This window comes from Mytilus trossulus, chromosome 12 (genome assembly GCF_036588685.1).
Source record: "Mytilus trossulus isolate FHL-02 chromosome 12, PNRI_Mtr1.1.1.hap1, whole genome shotgun sequence".
Lineage (NCBI taxonomy): Eukaryota > Metazoa > Mollusca > Bivalvia > Mytilida > Mytilidae > Mytilus > Mytilus trossulus.
Genome location: NC_086384.1, coordinates 36,669,616 through 36,694,117, shown reverse-complemented (window position 1 = coordinate 36,694,117; position 24,502 = coordinate 36,669,616). Strand labels below are relative to the sequence as shown.

At 31.4% G+C, this 24,502-nt stretch overlaps 2 protein-coding genes across 2 annotated transcripts; both read right to left on the bottom strand.

The window, feature by feature from the left end:
• Nucleotides 1–451: 451 nt before the first annotated feature.
• On the bottom strand, nucleotides 452–17,049 carry LOC134692002 (uncharacterized). Its single transcript, XM_063552340.1, has 9 exons — nucleotides 16,164–17,049; nucleotides 15,469–15,542; nucleotides 12,717–14,234; nucleotides 10,771–10,894; nucleotides 10,273–10,396; nucleotides 8,898–9,016; nucleotides 3,835–4,030; nucleotides 2,022–2,186; nucleotides 452–1,496 (listed from the first exon to the last, which is right to left on the bottom strand). Exons 1-9 carry the CDS (start codon nucleotides 16,419–16,421, stop codon nucleotides 1,252–1,254), a joined length of 2,823 nt encoding a protein of 940 aa, XP_063408410.1. The 5' UTR covers nucleotides 16,422–17,049; the 3' UTR covers nucleotides 452–1,251.
• Nucleotides 16,477–22,904, bottom strand: LOC134692419 (repetin-like). The gene is made up of 4 exons (XM_063552871.1): nucleotides 22,747–22,904; nucleotides 21,076–21,146; nucleotides 16,551–18,904; nucleotides 16,477–16,500 (listed from the first exon to the last, which is right to left on the bottom strand). Exons 1-4 carry the CDS (start codon nucleotides 22,902–22,904, stop codon nucleotides 16,477–16,479), a joined length of 2,607 nt encoding a protein of 868 aa, XP_063408941.1.
• Nucleotides 22,905–24,502: the final 1,598 nt, after the last annotated feature.

The following is a 24,502-nucleotide window of genomic DNA, read 5'->3' as shown; positions in this document are numbered from 1 at the left end:
TACATAAACACAAAAATAACTAAGAGTGCACATGCTGAAATGTTTGGTCTGCTAAACTGATTTAAGGATGATCAGAATTAGCTCCTATGTCTCAAAATAACAAGATTTTATTAAAAGACTATAAACTGATAGAATATAAATAACGGATCTTGAAAAGCATAAAAAATGAAATGTCTTTGTCCTTGTTTAGAGAAATAACCAAAAGGACATTTGTAGGGAAATTTAAGATTTTTCATGCATTTAACATTGTGAACCTTTTCTTAAAAACAAATAAAAAATAACAAGGATTGTATAAGATTTTCAAAAATGGCTTTTAAAACCAAATGTAATAAAATAAATCAAGAAGTGGCACTATATGGATAAAACTAGAGGATTCAAATATCAGACAAAAAGTCAAAACAAGTGTAGCGAAGATCTTTAACTGAATTATATATATAAAGTTTTCCTTCAAGTAAAACAGAAAATTTAATATTATCAATTATCCATGAAAATAAGGTTAATGTCAAGATCAACCCTGTCAGATAAGAGATGTATTCTTAACAATCATTCTATACACCTACTACAGTTGACCTATTGCTTAAAATACATGAGAAATGGATCTAGCAGGGATAAAACTTGGGAAATTCAAGCTGGTAGCACAGACAAAATTGTTCCTAATTGACGTTTGTATTTTTAACCAAATTTTATCAAAATTTAAGTAGCCCAGCACAAAATCTAGGGCCATGGGCGACTGGGCCCCTGCTAAGTTTTATTCCTCTCTAGTCATATTAACTCACTTAATCACTGATTCCTGAAATGTGGTAAAGGTCAGGTTAACCTAGTCTGACAGACACATATATTAAGCAATTAATTTATTACCAAATAGCTGTCCTATTACCAATTTTAACTCAGAATTTTTAAATTGTCATTAAACCATGAAAATGAGGTCAAGTTCACATGTACCAAATATGGATTATCCAGCTCGAAAAACCTTCTAAAATATGAAGCTTTATTCAAAGAGATTTTCTTGTTGCTTCCAGGTTTACAATATTGTTTAAATAAACAGTAAATGTATTCATAATTATATCTTAGGAATTTTATTTCCTTCTCAGACAAAATTACAAAATTTCATATTAAAATATGCAACCAACAAATAATAAAAAAAACAGCCTTACCTACCCTATGTCAGCGATAAAAAAGACAAGTTTATTAACCTCAGGTGAGCCAATATTTACTTTTATTTATATTTGTCCTGTAAAATAATTTTCAATATTAACCATTATCAACGGTTTTGAGTTTTTGAATCATATTGCTGACTTTCTTCTTGATGTTATCACGCTTTCTTTTGTGGATAAGACCACCATTTTTTTTGCTAATTGAAATTTTTTTTTCAATTTCGGCTTGTTTTGGACATTTCAGTTTTTTAAGATTAACTGAAAACAGGTCCTCTAGTTCCTGGACATCATCCTCTGACCATTTTTGGCGTTGAACTTTGTCTTTTCTAGATTTCTTTTTATCTGAAAGTATGAATATGAATTCCATAAAAGTATTACTTTAACATTCAATTGACTATCACCTGATTTGTTTTCTATGTAGAGCATGATACGGTTAAGAGAACCAAATACGTTCACAAGTTATATAAGCATCTATAAAAACTGGGCTACAAAATTTTCCTTATATTTGAAAAGACAAACAAAAATCAATAGGCTTATTAAGTTAATAGGAAATTTTAATTTGGAGAGTTATTATATAATTTAACTTTTGGTTTAAACATATTGTGAGCTTTTGATTGCTTAATTTTCTAACCCCCCAAAAAGGCCATTTGTTTTTCAATATTGATACATTCAAGGGAAAGAAGATCTACTCAATTCACCTTTCTAAAACAGTTACACAAAATTATTAAACTATAGGTTTAACCATAAAGCGTATAATACAGAATTTTCTGACAAACACAATGAATAACATCCTTTGAAATCAGATAACAAATAAGGGTTTTACATAAAATTATCAATCAGTTCATATGAAAACTTTTACATTCATACCAGGTCTATGTTCTTGAATTGGAATGCTGAAATCAGCATCAACTTCATCGTCATGCAATTCTGGAATAAAGTCCTCTGCTATATTATCAATTCCTGTGTTTGGTGTATCTATATCTGCATCATCTTCACTTACTGCTGATATGTCTTTTTTTTGCGGTACAATATCTGCAGAAAAAAAGTTTCATTATTATCATTTCCATTGGTACAGCATTGATATGACATTACAGCTTTTCAAAATTGATGGCCAAAATATTGGGTGTAATGAACACATACTTGCTCACATTTTGACAGAATTGATGTACTGACCATTTTACCTATTACATAAATGTCACAAGTTTTTTGAGATTGGCACTTTTCAATCTTAAAAGATCAGACCATATACATATAGATTCTACCACTGATTTGATATTTATCCATTCAAGACATTTAAATTTTCTGTCGAGAGTGGATAAATATTATATTACACGAGATTTGGTGGTGGAATCTGTTTCTCTAATGATTTTTGCAGACAATCTTAATTCTTCTTTTCGAACGACTTGCAAACAGATGTTTTCTTTCTACGTGAAGTCATGAGGCATGGTCACCTTTTTTCATAACGTCACAATAGGAATTTCAGAGAAAAACAAGAAAATTTGACGTCATAAACAAATTTAACCAATGAAGAACTGAGATCAAACGAACCACACATTGATTAAATAAAAATAATCAACAGGCCAGGATCGATATAAATTAAGTAAGAATTAGAGGAGATGATATATTTAAAAAATTTCAGCAACAAAACATTATTACTTTTTCAAACATAGTTTTTAGAATATACTTCTAAATATCACTTCAAGCCACTGCAAAATTTGAAACCTTTGTAATAACCGTACATGTACTTTTTTTCGTGTGTACTTATCACAAACTTGGTATTGCTGATGAATTTGCGATTACTTTATTTCACAGAATTTCCAAAAGTGATTTATATGGTAACTGTATAAATTGTGTACTTATTATCACAAACTTGGTAACTGTATAAATTCATGTTCCCATGTATCTATTTTCGGGAAAATATACCTACCGCAAAATCTGTGAAAATAAATACACCGTGAAAATAAGTACAAATACAGTAAATGAGAGGTGAATAATCAAAATAATATTATCTTAATTTTCTTTAACACTAACTCTTGTTTAGAATATCAAAATAGACGGCTAAATTTAGAAACTTATTTTACAGGAGCACCCAAGATTAACGGATAACCCCTGTTTCTGGGTGAGATTTCTGTTCCTCAATCTTTATTTTTTTATCAGTGTTTTGTGGAACTTTTGGCCTTTTCGTTGTTTTACATTTTTTGCAATTGCTAGGTCAGTTTTTATTCAACTTGTGAGTTTTGAATGACCCATTGGTGTCTTTTGCCCTCTATTTTACAAAATGAATAAAGTTGGTTCACTCTCATTCTTAAAATGAATAAAAGTTATCAATTTCAACGTCACACTATTTGCTGCATTACTGAAATCTTGCCCATATACATATAACGTCCATCTTTAATCTTAAAGACCAGACAAATCCAAGTGTCTACATATACAATCTTAATTTCTAGCACTTGTATCTAATTATAGTAAGAATCAGGAGATGGGTTTCTTTGATGCATTAAAAAGGCCTTGTGTCAGACTTTTCATTATTTTATTTCAAATGATTTACAGCGATACATGAATGTTGATATTCTTATGGAAATTTACTAAATACAGATATATTGACAGTCATTTTGACAGTAGTGAGGGAACTTACTCCCTTTGGTCTACTAAAATTGCATAGAGTTTATCTGAAAATTACCTTCTAGTTGAATATCCTCCAATTTTTTGCCAACAAAATCTTTCACCATACCAAAGTCTTGGATTAACAAAAGTTTTGATACATGAACCCTTTCTATTAAATCACTTGTTTGCCTATAATGGACCCTATGGACATCCATAGTATGTCCTAGGTGATCTAGGATCCATTGACGTTGGTTTTCTGTTATGTCCAATGACTGAAACAAAACAGAAATATATTTTAACACACACCTTTACATTTCTCTACAATCATGACAATGCAGACATCAGAATTTGGCCGAAATTTGCCAGTGGCCCTCAACTTAATATTGTCTATTTTAAACTAATATTGTTTGCATTATTAGTGTCCAAGCACAATTTTTCCACTTAGCAAGTTTTCTTTATACATTTAAGATCTTGTGGCAGTATTTTGCCACATTTACATTTTGTTTTTGATGAGGTATTGATGGAGAGAATTGAAACTTAAACTTTAATCTTTCAAAGAATTGGCCAAATATAGTATAAAAGGTATCCAAAATATTATCATAAATAAGCTAAGATTACAACTTAAATTAAAATAGGATTCAAACATTTTAAAGAAAATTATTAAAATAAGATTTGGTTCTGTTTTCATGGTTTTGTCAATATAAGCTTAAAATGTATTATTAGTTGGCAAGTTGCTAATTCAACTCATTTAAATCATATTTGTGCAACCTTAAAATTAACCCCTGTTTACACATGTGCTTAACGTGTTCAGTTATTAAAAAAAAAAGAATTGTCAACATTTAAAAAGTGAAACAAGGGTGCTGCCATTAAAAACCATTTCATCAACTGATTTGACCCATAAAAATGTATTTGTATACATGTAAAACATTGATTTACAACTTTTAATCTATCACACCTAGAAAATCGGTATTACACATTAGTATGTGCTTGTCTGTTTATTTGTATTTACATTTATATCAGGTCGTAAGATTGTTGGCAGTCATGCATTGCTATTTTTTCTTTTTGGACTTTACGTAATTTGGATATATTTCTAGCATGTTATAAATCAAATATGAGAATTTTAGTCAAATTGGTGATCATTGTTAAAATTTTTATGATGTGTGCAAATTTTATGAAACTAGGCAAGTAACCATGATATACTACTTGTCCGAAACTTAAAACCACATGTCAAAAATTTGTTCTTGCTTAAGAAAGGAGCATGGTTGAAAAGGTCACACTATGACCCCTATTTCTGAAGTTTCCATCAAATTCCAAGAAAAACATGCAAATTTTAAAATTTGTTATTTTCAAATCAGTAAGAAAAACCGGGGGAAAAAATCAAACTAGTTCAGTTTTGCATCGATATATCCATCAAAATGAAAAACTTTCCATTTTAGAATAATAAACTTTTTATTTATGGCCAAAGAGGGCCCTTAAACATACAATCATTCAAATACAATTCCAAATATAATGAAATGTAGCTGATTTCTGAAAGTGTTGCTCCATGGACTGTGCTCTTTTATTTTTTTACCCACAAAAACTTAAAAAAACATGGAAAAGGATGATAAATAAATATATTAGGTTTAAAGTTTATTTATACAGTTACAGTATGTGGCCAAAAGTTTCGTCACTTGTTATTTTGCACTATATATTCATACAAAACTACAATTTTTCAAAAAAATATTGTTGGGTCATTTGCGGTTGGAATTTAATAAACTTGGCACCAAAAGAAGCGGAACTGCACATGCATATTTGTTTATTTAGTTATAATTTTGTTAACAAACTTGCTATATATTACCTAAATAAAATTATTAAAAAATATAACACATGTTCATATCAAGAGAAAAGAAATGCAATTAACAGCAATATCATTACCAAATAACTTTTTGTGCCAAGTTCATTAAAATCTAACAATGAATGCCTTCAAAATATTTTTTTGAAAAAATGCGTTTATATATATATGAAATATATAGCAAAAAAGAAAAGTGACGAATACTTTTGACCACATACTGTATTTTTTATTTTCCCTAATTTCATTTTTGTTCAATGTTTTAAAATTGATGAGATTAAGGTAAACTAAAATATATATTGTGTCCTGGATAGTTTTCTTACAACTGCTACTAAGGTCTTATCCGACTGATTCAACTGAATAAATAATCTGATTGGCAAATATTTTTTAAATGTCTATAGTTAGAAAGGGAAAATACTTAAAGTGTGTAAATTTGTTAATAATGTCAGGGCTGATTGACATGATTTATTTATAAAAAGAGAATTTACTGAAATCAGATCTTTATATTTTAACTTTTATTTTTTCATGCCCATCAGACAAGTACACTGAAGCTTTTACTCGCCAGATGATGATATTTGCTAGTCCCGAGCAATTGGACAGCCCTTAATGTCAAACCAAACCCTGCATTCATCCAGGGTTTTAATTGGCTGTCCCAATTTGGAAAAAAGCTTAATTGTGTGGATGGAAACATATGAGTTTGACTACTACCATCTTCATGTTTATTATTTTTTTTAAAGTTTCCTTTGTCCCTGATCAGACAGCTCAGATTTTATCTTGATCTAGTCACATGTTATGATTCTGACAGAAAATCAATAATTAGCTGATAGCATTATTTGGGCGTATTGCTTTTGCGCCAATTCTTAAGATTCGTAGTATTTCATTTGCGCCACAATGTTGTATTTCATTTGCGCCAAAATATAAATATTTCTTTTGCGCCAATTTACAGGGAAATTATTTGAAAAGTTAAAATTACAGGCATGACAGGTAAATTATAAAATGAAAATTGAAATATAAATTGAATTTTGAATGTGAGGCTGGTATATTTTTTTTAAAAATAATATCCCCTGGTTAATTATTATGTGAGTGTATTTTCATTCTTATACAAAACTAAGTCAGTTTGTTAAATATTTGTGGGATGTTCATATGTTTTATTTGAAAAATGGATATCATACAGTCGAAAAGGAATAGAGGAAAAAAATAGTTACTATTATATTTGATGACCACACATAGCTGTCGTTTGGAGATTGGAGAAAGAAATAAAATGCTATCTTTTAGAAAAATATGGAATGTACCTTGGATGCGAATTTTCCCCGTCTAGATTATATAAGGACAGTTGCAAGCCTATAAATTTTGAGCTAGATCAGACCTGTTATTTTTACTTTGAAAATTGAGTTTTTATTGTGGTTTTAAGCTTTAAAGGAACGGACCATTTTTTATAGTGCTTTGATTAATATGAATAATATTTAACATTTTGCAAACCCCTTTTATCATAATTTAAACCAGTGTTTATTGCCTTGCTTTTTATGAAGATGTTTTAATATTTTGCAAATACGTTTAAAAATATTAATGAAACTGAATTGTGATGAATTAATGCAATACAAATCTTATTCGATTCTACTTAGTCTATGTTTCATATATTTAATATATTAATATTTACCTGTAAAATTGGTGCAAATGAGAGATTTTATTTTGGCGCAAATGAAATGTCAATTGGCGCAAAAGCAAAACACCTCATTATTTAGCTATCAGCAACAATTGACTAATAAATAAGCTGTTGTATTCTATAATGAAATTGTGTGGTAAAATGGTGTCACTTGTCACCTTAGAATATAGCAAAGCACACTCGCCTAATGAAATGGTAGGATTTGATTTGAGTTGTGAAGCATGAATGTTATTCGTGTTCTAAGAAAGGGATTGTCCTATTGTTTGGGTCTATACTAAATTCAAAATAAAAAAAATCTATAAATGGGTTACAACTGCCCGAAGCACATTTGTCAGATTGATAGGATTAAATTTTAAAAAATTCGTAAGGGTTCCGCGGAACCCAGTGTCTCGCCTACATTTGCTGTAACTCCCAGGCTAAAAAAAATGAGGAAAACAATCAATAAAAATATTCCTCTTGATAGTATCTTTTGATTGTAAGAAGCTTCTGTCCAAGTTTGGTAAAAATTTCAGGATAGTTTATGAATCGAATAAATGTTTTAAAAAATGCAGACTGTATGTAATGTTAACTGGAAGAAAAACTAAGTCCATTTATAAGTAAAATACAGATACACAGGTACCAACTGTTAACAAAATTTCCTTTCTAGATACTAGCTTTTGATCATAAACAAGCTTCTGTTCAAATTTGGTACAAATTTAAAATAGTATAAGAAAGTCATTAAATTTTTTTAAAATTTAACCACAGAGTGAATGTGTTGTTTCCTGGCAGAAAAACTAAGTTCATTTAAAAGTATAATACGGGAAAAAAAAAAAATTTTTTTTTACAAAATTTACTACTGGATACTATTTTATGATCATAAACAAGCTTCTGTCCAAGTTTGGTACAAACCCAGGATAGTTAAAGAAAGTTATTAAAATTTTAAAAACTTTAACCACAGAGTGAATGTAATGTTTCCCCGCAGAAAAACTAAGTCCATTTATAAGTAAAAAACAGAAAAAATGGAATTTTATTTTTTGCGATCTTTACTTCTTGATACTATCTTATGATCATAAACAAGCTTCTGTCCAAGTTTGGTAGAAATCCAGTATAGTTTAAGAAAGATATTCAAATTTTAAAAACTTTAACCACAGAGTGAATGTAATGTTTCCCCGCAGACAAACGAAGTCCATTTATAAATAAAAAACAGAAAAAATGGAATTTTATTTTTACAAAATTTACTTCTGGATACTATCTTATGATCATAAACAAGCTTCTGTCCAAGTTTGGTAGAAATCCAGTATAGTTTAAAGAAACATATTCAAATTTTAAAAACTTTAACCACAGAGTGAATGTAATGTTTCCCCGCAGAAAAACTAAGTCCATTTATAAATAAAATGCAGAAAAAATGGAATTTTATTTTTACAAAATTTACTTCTGGATACTATCTTATGATCACAAACAAGCTTCTGTCCAAGTTTGGTAGAAATCCAGTATTGTTTAAGAAAGTTATTAAATTTTCAAAAACTTTAACCACAGAGTGAATATTTGTTGACGCCGCCGCCGACGCCGACGGAATGTAGGATCGCTTAGTCTCGCTTTTTCGACTAAAGTCGAAGGCTCGACAAAAAGAAACTAAATAATCAATTTTTTTATAATCATGTTTTAATACCTGCATCATTGTTGCCATATACTTCCTCATGTTAGACGTTTTAACAAGGTTTGGCAACTTTAATCCTGCTTCCTTTTTTACAGCACCAATGGCATCATAGCCCCTAAAAACACCTGCATCTGCAAAAAAGCTGTATTCAATAGCAAATAATTCCAATATTAATGGTAACAATTTTTGTTTCATTATTCAATATCAACCAAAATGGTTTAAATTATCATCCATGGAGATCCCTGAATTGCTTCAAGCTATTCAGTTTAGGAGTTGTCCAAATTTTGCTGGAAGAGTCTAAAAAACAGGACAAAATACCAAAAACTTTTTTTATTAAAAAAATTTCAAGATATTATATTGTGGGTGGAATAGACAACAATTTTTCAATTTCGTTAATCTATACATATTTTGAAAGGATGGTTTTGATATTGATAATGCAATAAAATATTATTTTTCAATAATGTAAATATTTCTTACAACTGTGAAATTCTTTTTTTAATGGTTTACTGTGACCTCAACTTGACATTTTCAGGTATTTAATAGCAACATACATGTATTTTTAATATACATGTACATGATCTGTTTGTGTACATGTATTCATTTGGGCAGTATAATGTCCAATTGTTGGTACATTGTATAACAAGGTTTAATGGCTTGATAATTGTTAACTTTAACACCTCTGTGTACCCACTCAGAATTTTATGAATTATGTTGATATTTATAAAATCTGTCAGTTGAACTATTTTCATTATAAATAATTAGTTACTAGTAACATTGATGATTTTATGGGTGAAAAATGATTTTCAATTATGTTAACATCACAATTATGACCGAATCACATGCTCATTGGCTTCTAGGATGACTTTTGTGTATTTGATAGTACATGATAAATGATAGACCGCCCCTTATCAATCAGACTTTGCCCAAATTTGAATAGCAATAACAACAGGAGTAATACAGATGCACATTGTGGATTATCCCTGGTAGTGTTTGTAACTAGGCAATAATTTCCTTTATCGATTTAATTTAAAGACTTTTCATAATGGATTTAAATTTAACCATTCAGTTAATCCTTTCTCCTTTCCAGACGCAAATGTTGAAAAACAGTAAAGAAAAAAAATATCTTACAAGACATGAAAAATAAATATACATTTCGGCTTACTAAAAATATTTCCATAATGTTTAATATAAGTCCCAAACATTATTGCTCAGTTGTTATGCCATCCTCGGGATTGTCCATTTCATTACACTACTTTGCGTAAATTTGCTTGACAGGACTGTACATATGTATATACACAAATTAGAAACAAACAATTATTAAGCAGGTATTGTTTATTATGAAATAAACAAAATATGCTACTTGGTGCAACATAAATAGTATACTTACTGGAATTAGCAAACAAATATTTCGAAGGAGGTATTCCAACTTTGAGTCTAATAGAGTCATTTGACAGGTATTCCAACACATTTACAGCATCCTTGGGGATAATAACCGGAACCGCCTTGCCACCCTTTATAATAAGAAGACAAGACTTCACCACAAAATAATATTTTTTTTTCCTATTTAATCAAATGGTATTGATCTGATGAGTTAAGCCCTTTTCAACTGATTTTAATAGTTTGTTCTGATATCTTACTGTTACACCACTGTCCCAAGTTGGGAGTCTGTAACTCAGTGGTTGTTATTTGTTGCTGTATAACATATTTGTTTTTCGTTTATTGTTTTGTACATAAATCAAGTTGTTAGTAAAATATTAGTTTTTTTAAATTATTTTACATTTGTGATTTTGTTCATAGCTTACTTTGCTGTATAGTGTCTCATTAGCAATCATACCAATGTATCTTCTTATTTTTATATATGATTAATTTTGTTTTAACAGCATACCTTCCCTCGAATCATTACCACCTCCTGCGTGTTAAGAAGCTCCTTTTCAAACTCTGTGAGCTCATGGCTCATTTGCAAAGCCACTTCATCTGGGGTACTTTTTCTCCTCCTGTAATCCGATAAACTGAAATTTAAGAACAATTTCTATTAGCTGGATATTCAGTTGTATAAAGTTACCAACTAGGCATTTGTAAGTTTTAAGACCTATATTATATTAGGCTATTACATTGTACATGTTGTAAGCAGGAAATATTTGGAAGAAAGTTATATATTTCATAGATAGTCCAGGCTATGAAAACCTTAAAATATTTATATCAGTTCTACCTACATGTATCTACCAAAAATTAAGGGGACAAGCCCAAACATCAGGGATTGAAACATTTAAACTCCAGCTATTTTTTCTACTCTGAATGGTAGTGACAGAAATTTGATAATGAAATCATAAAATAATTTTACTAAATGAAGTCCCAGTAGACAATGGTAGAGTATTAAGAAAATCCATACATTTACAATAGAACAGGAATGCACAGGCTAAAATGTCTCGCCTTTTTAACTTATCATTGAATTTATATTGAAAGTCTGTAACATGAAGGTTTTACAATAAGTATCACATAAACATAACATTATCATTAACTAAATATAGTTGACCTTTAACTTATAGTACTTGAAAAAACTGAACGAAACACAAAAACTTAACATTGACCATGTTGACCAATGTACAATGAAAATGAGGTCAAGGTCAGATAATACCTGCCAGACAGACATGTATACCTTACAATCATTCCATATGCCAAATATAGTTGACCTACTGCTGAAAAACAGATCAAAATACAAAAACTTAACATTAGCCAATGAACCATGAAAATGAGGTCAAGGTCTGATGAAACCTGCCCAACAGACATGTTATTAGATTACAGTCATTCCAAACACCGCATATAGAATAAGTTATCCTACTGTTTATAGTATTTGAGAAATGGACCTAATTATGTAACTTTAACCTTGATCACTGATCCATGAAATTAGGTGGAGGCGTTGCAAAGAACTCATACACCAAATATTACTCATAAAAAGTGAGAAATTCCCATTACAAAAAAAAATTTTGTTCAAGCAGTTGCTGAACCATGAAAATGAGGTCAAGGACTTTGTAAATATTACAGGCCAAAACTTTGTAACATAAGGTATCTGCAGACAAGATATGAAGCATCCAGGTCTTCTACCTTCTGTAATATGCTTTATATAAATACATGTAGTTTATGACACCACTGGATAGTTATACCTGTCTTGCATACTGCGTCGGGGGCAAGACAAAAATGATGAATTATTTCTATTTAGATTGTCTAATCAAAAAACTTATGCCTACCTTCTAGGAGCACCCTAGGTTTTGTTGTATTTTTTCTGATGTTTAAAGTGCTTGTCATACATGTGTCATAGGTAACTGTCTGTTGAATTGTTTTACTTTAATAACTTTTTTTTTTAAATAAATCAGGCCATTTTCTTTTTAGAATGGATCAACATTTTGTTTTCATATGGATTTTTGGCAGACTACAAGGTACATGTGCATAGGTTAGTTTAACTCATTGTTGAAGGTCATATGGTTATAAATATAATCTGTTGTTTTCATCCATATGCCATTTGGTCTTTATTGGATAGTCGTCTCACATTGGCAATAAACCACATCTCCTTATCTTATTTATTTCTATGGTTACAGCTGTTCAAGTAATAGATTTTACGGAGAGGAGGGAGCTAGATGGCACTTTTTATTATTTAACCCTGTAATGCATTAAATTTTTATTTCATTATTTCCTATAACTGTCCTATTCCTATTTTACCAGGCTATCTTTCTAAAATAATTGGACTGATCAAATTTTATAAGAAAAGCCTTTGAACAGACCCCTTCCCATTTTACAACCAATTTTGGAATAGTCTGAACTATATTATATACTCACTTTAAAGCTTGAACTTCATGACATCTTCTTCTATTATACAATGTAATCCTAGCTAAAGCAAGAACAGCAGCCTTTCTAAATATCTTGTATGCAACATCCTGCAAGTCCAATTTATTAAGCTCTTCCACCATAAAAGAAACCATTTTTTGAATGTCTTCAGGTAGAGGAAGTTGCTTAATAATATTAAAATTTCTTTCTGCTAGAACCATTCTTGCTAGTTTTGTCACTTTCAAGCTCCAACTCATATTCACTAGTGTTAAAAAGTTTTCTGCTTGGGATTTCTTTAGATCATCACCTTCCACTAAAGCTTCACCAAGTTTTGCAGAAGCCATACGTTTTATGTCATATCCAAGTTTTATTGCATTGCTTGGGCTATTCAAATCTTCTTCATCATTTACAACTTGTTTACTACAAATCAATGCAGCTTTGGCAAAATATTCATAATATTTTGCTTCTATGAACTGCTCCATTGAATGTTCCTTCAAACCTGTGATGCTTCTTAAAGAAGTCAGAAGCTTGGCTGCCAATCTCATCACAGAAGATGTATAGTATTTCCTCATTATACGATTGCCCATGTTAGACAGCATCCATTGATTTCCTAATGATATAATTAGTTTGTCATTTTTTGCAACCTTTGAGACTTCATCTATGGTCATTATACTAAAAACCTCTCTGACTAAAGCAGGACTAGCCTCATCTGAAATTCTTCTAGATATTATCTGAGACTGGGTTATCAAACTAGCCTTACTTTGTTTCGTTCTACTATAATTACCAGGACAATTTGATTGATGCCTTTGAAAATTTGATATTAAAAACCACCCAAGACATGATGGACACGCTCCATACTTTTCAATGTCAAAAGATCCGGACGTTAAAATTCTACGGGCCAATATGATTTCTCCGGTTTTACTTTGATTGACTTTCATGTTATGTTGATGACATCCTTTTAATCTTAACAGATCAATCATTCTTTTTCTATCTTTCATAATTTTCTTTTTTTCCTCAGAACTACTGTTTGAAAGATCTAGTTTTATAATTTCTTTAACTTCTTGTTCTTCCATATGTTTAGTAGACAATATATGGTGGGAAAAATTAGTCTGCATTATGCCACAAAATGGACAGGGGTGGTGGGAATTATATACCCTCTCTGTTTTCTTCATTTTACCCGTTTTAGTAAATTCATTTTTTTTCACACCCGTAATGTATAGTTCCTTGTGTTTAACATCTCTTATAATGATATCTTCATCTATTAAGTCGTCATCTTCAGAATCCTCAGAACTCAACTCAATTTTGCCAACTGAGCACTGCAGCTTTGGGAGTACAGGATATTGTTCACTTGTCTCACTGTTGTTATCACTGTTGTTATCACTGTTGTTATCACTGTTGTTATCACTGTTGTTATCACTGTTGTTATCAATATCATAAACCAACTCACATGTCTCATTACTGACTTTCGTTCTTTTGATACTACATGTACCTTCAGCTGGAGGATCAACTTCCATATCAGAATCTGTGTACCTTCAAAACAAATTAAGTGTTATAAAAAAAAATGTGAATATAAATTTCATACAATACTGGACTTTTAAAATTTTGTCACTCAAAATACAGACTGGAATATACTATTTCGCAAGAATTTTTCATATGACTGGTTGAATGGCCTTTTAATAATAATTTACTCAAATCAAACATGTTTAAATCCCTTATCTATCCTGTGTGCCATCATGGTCATATATATATATGTGAAATTTCCAGGCTTATGGTGTAAAATGTCGTAATCAGAAAAATATCAATGTTAAGTTTCGTCGCGTGATCTGTCACCAGTTAATGAATGTACAATTCTTTCATGCGGTAAATGCTTTTTTTTAAACTGTAATAGTAAATTTGATTATATTGAGATATATACAAATATTATCAAGTCAGGGATTTCGTTTATACCATAAATTACTAAAACTTTTACTAAATTCTGTCATAGATACAAAAATTTGATTAGTAAATTTGGTTGTACCTGTAGAAAACTAACTAAAAACTTTTAATGTGTACCACTTTTGATAAGTATTTAGTATTGCGATAAATTTTCACTTCCGCCATCTTACTCTGAACAACAAAATCATTATATGACTTCCACAGATATATAGACAATACATTTTCACCTCTAAATCTGTACTCCAAACAACAAAATTATTATAAATTTAAGCTTGTTGGAGGTGGTTCATACATGTTTTTTCATTTCTCTTTTTTTATATAGATGAGACCATTGGTTTTCCTGTTTGAATTGTTTTACACTGGTCATTTTGGGAGCCTTCATAGCTTGCTCTTCGGTGCGAGCCAAGGATCCATGTTGAAGGTTGTACTTTGACCTATAATTGTTAACTTAAAATATACTGTTACTTGGATGGAAAGTTGTCTCATTGGCACTCATACCACATCTTCTTATTTATATGAAAAAAGTAGATTTTTTGCGTAAAAATTAATAATTTATGATAAAATAAAGTTTAGAATCAAATTCTTATTTACACCATTTATCTTTTAGATTTCTTTGCATTGATCTGAATTAGAAATAATTCACAAAAAGGCCTAAAAACATTGTGGTAATTTTTCAATGCCTTAGTTTCCAGATCGCTAAAGGGGTTAACTGATTCGAAAAATAAAGATAATTTAAAGTGTTTCACTGCCTTGTTGTTTAGATCCACAAAAAAAATCGTTTGACATTTAAATTCGTTCACACATGTGTATATATTTATGCATAATGTACCTAATTCTCTTCCATCTTCTCTTTTTACATTTTTTCCCATCATCTACATCCATGACATCATGTCCAATGATTTCCTACAAAGCAGAGTCTGTAAATAATATGTCAAAAAAAAAAAGTCATCAAACTGATATGTACTGATAGTAATGCAACTTGATAGAAAACATCATTGATCTATCACAAAAAGTTCATATTAAACCGACTTGAAATTTTAATCAAAGACATTACAGATTAAAACTTGTGCTTTCCTGCAAGTTCTAGGAAATATCAAAATTTGAAAGAATGACGAAGTTTCTATGTCTGGATGAATGAGAAAAGTCCACAAACAAGTCAATCACGTCAATACACGATGGTAATAGAAGGGAGCACCATTACAATATGTGTATAATTTTGTATAAATTTTAAGGGATTTAAGTTGAAAAAACTTAGTTTACACAAAATCTTGAATGTCTATGTTTACAGTCTTGAAAAAAGGAGGGGAGGGATCCTGTTATAGTTCCAAAAGCATGATAATGACAGGTGCACAATTCCAATATATGTACAATATTTTTGAAATATAAGGATAAAGATGGAAAACTAATGATGGGGAAGTTTACTGTATGGCTTATAACTCAAGTTTGTTTAATTTCATACTTGTAGTCATTAAGTTTCATTAGAGGAACCATAACTGCATAAACATTTTTGATCTTATATTTTACCTGTATCTCATCCTTTGGAAAATTCAAAGTATCATCTGCCAAAGTTTCTGTTTCTATCACAGCTTCTGCCTCATAAACCACTTCATGATTATCATCTGTTGGTCCTTTGGTTTCACCTTTAAACATTGATATTTGTTTGATTTCTGTAAACTTAAAAATACCATGTTCTTGTTCCTCAATAAAAACAACAGTAGAAGAAGGAGTATCAGATTCTTCATCTTCTGTCTGCTTTGTCCACTGCTGGGCTAAATTTTGCATTTCTCCAAGAGAAAAGGTATATACATTTCCCCCTTTAGGAAGCTCAGTGTTGTGTTCAGATCTCTGTTCTTGAATATCCCTAACATGTGTATCTTCTCCACTTGTTATAGGAAGCTCAGTGTTGTGTACAGATCTCTGTTCTTGAATATCCCTAACATGTGTATCTTCTCCAACTGTTATAGGAAGCTCAGTGTTGTGTACAGATCTCTGTTCTTGAATATCCCTAACATGTGTATCTTCTCCAACTGTTATAGGAAGCTCAGTGTTGTGTACAGATCTCTGTTCTTGAATATCCCTAACATGTGTATCTTCTCCACTTGTTATAGGAAGCTCAGTGTTGTGTTCAGATCTCTGTTCTTGAATATCCCTAACATGTGTATCTTCTCCAACTGTTATAGGAAGCTCAGTGTTGTGTACAGATCTCTGTTCTTGAATATCCCTAACATGTGTATCTTCTCCAACTGTTATAGGAAGCTCAGTGTTGTGTACAGATCTCTGTTCTTGAATATCCCTAACATGTGTATCTTCTCCACTTGTTATAGGAAGCTCAGTGTTGTGTACAGATCTCTGTTCTTGAATATCCCTAACATGTGTATCTTCTCCAACTGTTATAGGAAGCTCAGTGTTGTGTACAGATCTCTGTTCTTGAATATCCCTAACATGTGTATCTTCTCCACTTGTTATAGGAAGCTCAGTGTTGTGTACAGATCTCTGTTCTTGAATATCCCTAACATGTGTATCTTCTCCACTTGTTATAGGAAGCTCAGTGTTGTGTACAGATCTCTGTTCTTGAATATCCCTAACATGTGTATCTTCTCCACTTGTTATAGGAAGCTCAGTGTTGTGTACAGATCTCTGTTCTTGAATATCCCTTGTATCTTCTCCACTTGTTATAGGAAGCTCAGTGTTGTGTACAGATCTCTGTTCTTGAATATCCCTAACATGTGTATCTTCTCCAACTGTTATAGGAAGCTCAGTGTTGTGTACAGATCTCTGTTCTTGAATATCCCTAACATGTGTATCTTCTCCACTTGTTATAGGAAGCTCAGTGTTGTGTTCAGATCTCTGTTCTTGAATATCCCTTGTATCTTCTCCACTTGTTATAGGAGGCTCAGTGTTGTGTACAGATCTCTGTTCTTGAATATCCCTAACATGTGTATCTTCTCCATTTGTTATAGGAAGCTCAGTGTTGTGTACAGATCTCTGTTCTTGAATATCCCTAACATGTGTATCTTCTCCACTTGTTATAGGAAGCTCAGTGTTGTGTTCAGATCTCTGTTCTTGAATATCCCTTGTATCTTCTCCACTTGTTATAGGAAGCTCAGTGTTGTGTACAGATCTCTGTTCTTGAATATCCCTAACATGTGTATCTTCTCCAACTGTTATAGGAAGCTCAGTGTTGTGTACAGATCTCTGTTCTTGAATATCCCTAACATGTGTATCTTCTCCACTTGTTATAGGAAGCTCAGTGTTGTGTACAGATCTCTGTTCTTGAATATCCCTAACATGTGTATCTTCTCCACTTGTTATAGGAAGCTCAGTGTTGTGTACAGATCTCTGTTCTTGAATATCCCTAACATGTGTATCTTCTCCACTTGTTATAGGAAGCTCAGTGTTGTGTACAGATCTCTGTTCTTGAATATCCCTAACATGTGTATCTTCTCCAACTGTTATAGGAAGCTCAGTGTTGTGTACAGATCTCTGTTCTTGAATATCCCTAACATGTGTATCTTCTCCAACTGTTATAGGAAGCTCAGTGTTGTGTACAGATCTCTGTTCTTGAATATCCCTAACATGTGTATCTTCTCCATTTGTTATAGGAAGCTCAGTGTTGTGTTCAGATCTCTGTTCTTGAATATCCCTAACATGTGTATCTTCTCCAACTGTTATAGGAAGCTCAGTGTTGTGTACAGATCTCTGTTCTTGAATATCCCTAACATGTGTATCTTCTCCAACTGTTATAGGAAGCTCAGTGTTGTGTACAGATCTCTGTTCTTGAATATCCCTAACATGTGTATCTTCTCCAACTGTTATAGGAAGCTCAGTGTTGTGTACAGATCTCTGTTCTTGAATATCCCTTGTATCTTCTCCACTTGTTATAGGAAGCTCAGTGTTGTGTACAGATCTCTGTTCTTGAATATCCCTAACATGTGTATCTTCTCCACTTGTTATAGGAAGCTCAGTGTTGTGTACAGATCTCTGTTCTTGAATATCCCTAACATGTGTATCTTCTCCAACTGTTATAGGAAGCTCAGTGTTGTGTACAGATCTCTGTTCTTGAATATCCCTAACATGTGTATCTTCTCCACTTGTTATAGGAAGCTCAGTGTTGTGTACAGATCTCTGTTCTTGAATATCCCTAACATGTGTATCTTCTCCAACTGTTATAGGAAGCTCAGTGCTAATTTCATGCTTTTTATTGCAGGCCCAATTTATATCTGTGATAAAATCAAAAGTGCTTTTTGGTCTTTTTTTCAATGCACCTGCAAAAGAAAGCAATGTATATGACATGTTTATAAATACGAAGTTGTGGTATGAGTGCCAATGAGAAAACTCTATGTATGAAAAGTTAACAATTATAGGTTAAAGTACAGCCTTCAATACGGAGTCTAGGCTCAAACCAAACAGCCCCTAAATGACTAGTTTTAACAATTCAAACCTGAAAAACATTGAAAATATCTACTCTTCCCATGAAATTTTTTCACAATAATAAGTATTATAGTATTGAAACTATTTTGTATACTCTCTTTTACAAGAGTGGAGACACTGAAATGTGTCGCTGTTCTTGTGTTCATAATAGAATCAAATTCAAAACAGCTTGGACTAGGCCATATCTTGGCACGCCCATTTCATCAATTGACTTGGTCAGATTAGGTGAGCGGTTGTCTGTAACGCCCACTTATCACGTTGTAGACTTTTAACTGGGGGTCGCCAAAGGTTTTAACGCCTAAATCAAATACTAGTACAGGAATAAACCTTGTTGTTTGATTTATATTTGGTACTATAGTCCCAGTTTATATTGAATAATTAAACATTCTCTAATTGGGGCTTTAGTTATATTTCGAAAAACATTTTTCGCCCGTTCGATCCTTGTAAGCAAAGTATGGAAACAGTTGCTGTATTATAATCATTTTTAACAAATAAAATGCTCAGCTGGACACAGCTTGATACAACACTGGGGTGTTGAACCCTTAGGTAGCAATAAACAGTTAGCACTTGATGATAAAATTGAGCCTCTAAGTGCTGAACCATGTACATGTATTTTGAAATGGATATATGCAATCTTACATCAATGCCCCAACATGTATATATATTCAGAATGCTATTTCCCAACAGATTTCAAATCATGCAATAAAAGGTTAAAAATAAATTACATAAGTTCAGTACCCTTGGAAACATTTGGTGTTTGTTTTGTTTTTTCTTCTTCAAAATTTGCTGTCGCAACAACTCGTTTGGGCGTAAAAAAATATATATACTAGAATTTCAATGAACCTCAGACATACATGTTTTCAAGCAAAAAGTTTAGACCTTTAAGAAAATGAAATAAAAATTGGGGGTCAATCACCTCTTTTTCCCGCAATTGAACTTTCAAGTTCGTGTCAAATTCTCACCCCTCAAAAACTGTCAACAAATGCGGATATAATTTCAGTCATTGCTGGACTAGACATGTGTGTACATGAATATGAACCCGAAATTTACACTTCTACTGAACAAAATATGGCTCAATCTCTTCCCTGGAACCATACCTTTCCATTAAAACCACTTTCATAGCAATATATAACAGCCTTCTTAATTTTTAAGTTCTTTTACCCCAGTATTTTATTTTATAAAAAAAATCCACCGTGGCCATAATGCGAAACTAACTGTGCTAACTGTTTATTGCTACCTTATTAGTTGAGGCAAGTGTGAAAACTACTTTCAAACTTGATACAGCTCTGAATTTGGATTGTGATTAAATATTTGACACAGAATCGGTTTCTGACACAGAATGAATATTGTCAAAGAACTGAAAATTTTGAAATATGACTTTTACCTATTACGGTCTAAAGTAATATCCAAAATTTAATTTCTAAATACTTGGTGAGTGGTGAGATTTAGTATTTCCAAGTATATCAAGAATTTAATTATTTTTTTTAATTTATTGATGGACAAAATTTTTAAAAGGGTTCGCTTAATAATAATTTTTTCTTATAAAGAAGTCTTAATTGAAAACATATATATAATTTTCATTGAACATTTGAGGTTAAGGACAACAGAAAAATGTGCCATGCAAGAAGGAAACCAGCATCTGTATCAAAATATCTAATATCCACTACTAAGTCTTCTTCCTTCTAAAATATAATGCATAATACAAAAAGTTAACACTGTACAACTGGATAAGATTCTTATGTCTTGTAAAGTAAGACAAAAATTATCACACAAGGACAGAAATAAGCACTTATAAGCACTGAGGCTATGGAGGCCATTGACAAATATTTGAATTTTTTTCCTGGAATTCTTTTGAATGTTCCAAATATTATGATATTGTTTTGGAAATGTTTTCCACAATTTTGCTTTAGTGTTTTTACAATAATTGCAAGTCTTATTTCTATCCCTGTAACATGCAAATTCAATAGAAACAAAATATCAACTTCTTTTGAACAATAATAATTACTAATTCCTGTGTTTTTCCACTGACTCATGTCCCCAGGGAATGGACAGACATCCTCTAAGTTTACTATAAAACTGTAAATATGAATATATTCTGTCAAATTTGTATATAAATTTAAAATCTCTCACTATATATATATAATTCCATTAGATGTATGTTTTATTATAATACGTTATTCTGATTGGCAAACTGCAATCTCGCGTTATTTCTTAATCACCTTCATTACACAATAAAATTCATCATTCATTATAACATGAGGTCCCACAATTAAGTGCATAGGTAAATTAAATAAAAATTGTCCCTCTTAATCATTACCTCCAGCTCCAAAAACCAGCAAATAGAACCGATGTCCTATTCCATTATTCCATGCAATCATGTTTTCATGATCCTAACTTCATTGGGGTGTAAAAGCTTTGATCGTGCACACATTTTTAGAATGAAGCGCTTTCACGCTTCATACAAAATGTACTTTGGTCAACGCTTTTATACCCCAATGAACTTACAAAAAGAGGCATTCAATTCTTAAAATATGTATGGCACTTAAAACCAAGAGTTTTATGAATATTCCTCTCAATCAAGGTTGGGCCCTCAATACTCCATGACTGGTCAATTGAACATTTCAAGATGAATTTCACTATAATGATTGTATTAATATTAATGAAATGAAAGAACAGAGTTCCAATATTCCCAGCATATAAAAGTGCAAAGACTAGAAACTAAATTTCATTTTGGGTTCTTTTTGTTTTAAACTTCTTATAAATATCTTAGTCTTACATGAAATATAGGCAAGAGATCACTAATTAGTATCCTGTATATTTTCTTTTTCCAAGGAGCACAACTTAAGGTGAGAAAACTAAAATAGTCTATATATATACTGCTAGTCAAATGTTCGGACTCCTTGTTTTTTACCCCTACGATACAGTGTAAAATATTTTGCTCTGTAACAGATCATTTCCAATATTTAAGCAGAATCTAGATTTCTTTTCTTATGATTTGAGACCTAAATAATACCAATGCAAATATAAGGTAAAAGTCTGAGTCAGCCTGTTCTGTTTTTTTTTTTTTTTTAAATCAAATACTTCATAAAGGACTTCCATAACCTATCAATATTTTAACTTGTTTTGTTCCTTTATAAATGCTCTTTTTACTTATATCAATTTAGAATTATAGATTTTTTTTAAATTTCATGCTAGTACATCCTTTAGACCAAAAAATCTGCTTAAATTTTTATAACTGATGATTACATTGGATCAACATATTTTTTAAAAAGATTTAAATATTAAAATGAAATCCATGAGGGTCTGCCATTGATAACAACAGCACCATGCCTTTTACATCCTGATCATCTATCATGTCTATTCATGCTATTGTTGTCATTTAAAATACCTCATTTCACCAGTGACTGTACCATTGATCAACAAGATTTTTGTTTTAGCAGGTGACTAACTTGAATAACACACCTAGCAGTCTGCACAGTTAGCCACTAGTCCAATGCCCCCGACTAGTAAAATTTTATTCTGACTAGTAAGTTTTTGCAAAACTTTGTTAGGACCAATAAGAAAAATGTCAGAATATTGGTCTTCAGACTAGTAGTTGAAAAAGTTTTTGGTGCAGACTGGCATAGTGGATGTTTTAACAAAGATGTTGTACCATATTCATGATATTGGTGCTTACCATGAATTGTCTGAGTGACAAAACACCTCCACTTTCCCGTCGCTAGATCTAATAATCTCGCCGGGCCACTTCATTTTCTTAGGTATTCCTGCCAATGATGTCCAGACAAGGCAACCAGGCATGAAGATGTCCTTCTTATTCTTTTTCTTTCTTCCCATTTTGGTTTTAATCTGTTAATACATAAGAAATAAAGGAGAGTCAGACATTTTTTTGTTGTTGAACCGAATAATCCATACCATATATTTAAAGATATAGCATATATATATATATGTACATGTAGCTAAGTATTATTGTGGCCTTCTTTGCACCTTTTGCATTCAGTTGATTCAGATAGGAAGACTTCTGACAACAGTTTTCAAAGACAGACAATGTTCCAAGTTTTGACAGTTTTTAGGTGTCATACCAACAAATCATAGTACATGTCATCACATCTGGTTGCATACAAAAATAGGTAAAAAAAAAATATTCCCTTGAACGTGATACCAATATACGACCAAAAAATTAAAATTTTTGAGGTCGTATAAAAAACAATTTATAATTCTGGGGTTACTTGTCTGTGATTGTGAGGTTTTTATCTAATTCATCATATTAAATAATAATCTATATTTCTGGGGTTACTTGTCTGTGATTGTGAGGTTTATATCTAATTCATCATATTAAACAACAATCTATATTTCTGGGGTTACTTGTCTGTGATTGTGAGGTTTATATCTAATTCATCATATTAAATAATAATCTATATTTCTGGGGTTACTTGTCTGTGATTGTGAGGTTTATATCTAATTCATCATATTAAACAACAATCTATATTTCTGGGGTTACTTGTCTGTGATTGTGAGGTTTATATCTAATTCATCATATTAAATAATAATCTATATTTCTGGGGTTACTTGTCTGTGATTGTGAGGTTTATATCTAATTCATCATATTAAATAATAATCTATATTTCTGGGGTTACTTGTCTGTGATTGTGAGGTTTATATCTAATTCATCATATTAAATAATAATCTATATTTCTTGGGACACTTGTCTAAGATTGTGAGGTTAATACATGTATCTAATTTCAAAATCTTATCCTGGAGACTTTTTATCATAAAAAAATTGTAATGGGTTCTGTGAGAAATCAAATGGCATTATATTTTAACTGTTAGAGAAAATGTGCTTCACAGAGCGCAGCATGATATGACCGCAGAGGTCCAATCCTGAACAGTTTGGGCAAAAATGGACACAACATTCAAGCTTGATACAGGTCTGAATTTGGATTTTTATTAAATATTTGACACATTATAGGTTTCTGTCACAGAATAAATGTAGTCAAAGAACGTGAAATTGGTTAAATAATTTGAATTTATTTTCAATTGCAGATTTCGTTCTGTTGTGCAATACTTGTACCGATTATCAGGTTATCTGCATGTTGATATCGTAAAATATCAGCTGCGAGACATAATATGAAGCTTTTTGTCGAGTGAGCGTAGCGAACGAGATCAAAAAGCCTTCATATAATGTCAAGCAGCTGATATTTTACAATATCAATATGCAGATAATCTGATAATCGATTTATCGGGCTATATTTGTGCGTTTCAGAAGTGTTTTCTTTGTTTCACCAGCACACAAAAGATGACTTGATAAGTTCGGGTCAAAGTTATTAACGTCGGTTAAAATATTATGACGTCGCTGATATGTCCGGGTCAACGTATTTGACGTCACAAAGACATGATACGGAATAATATTAAGTGATATAGACAGTGAGTGGGAC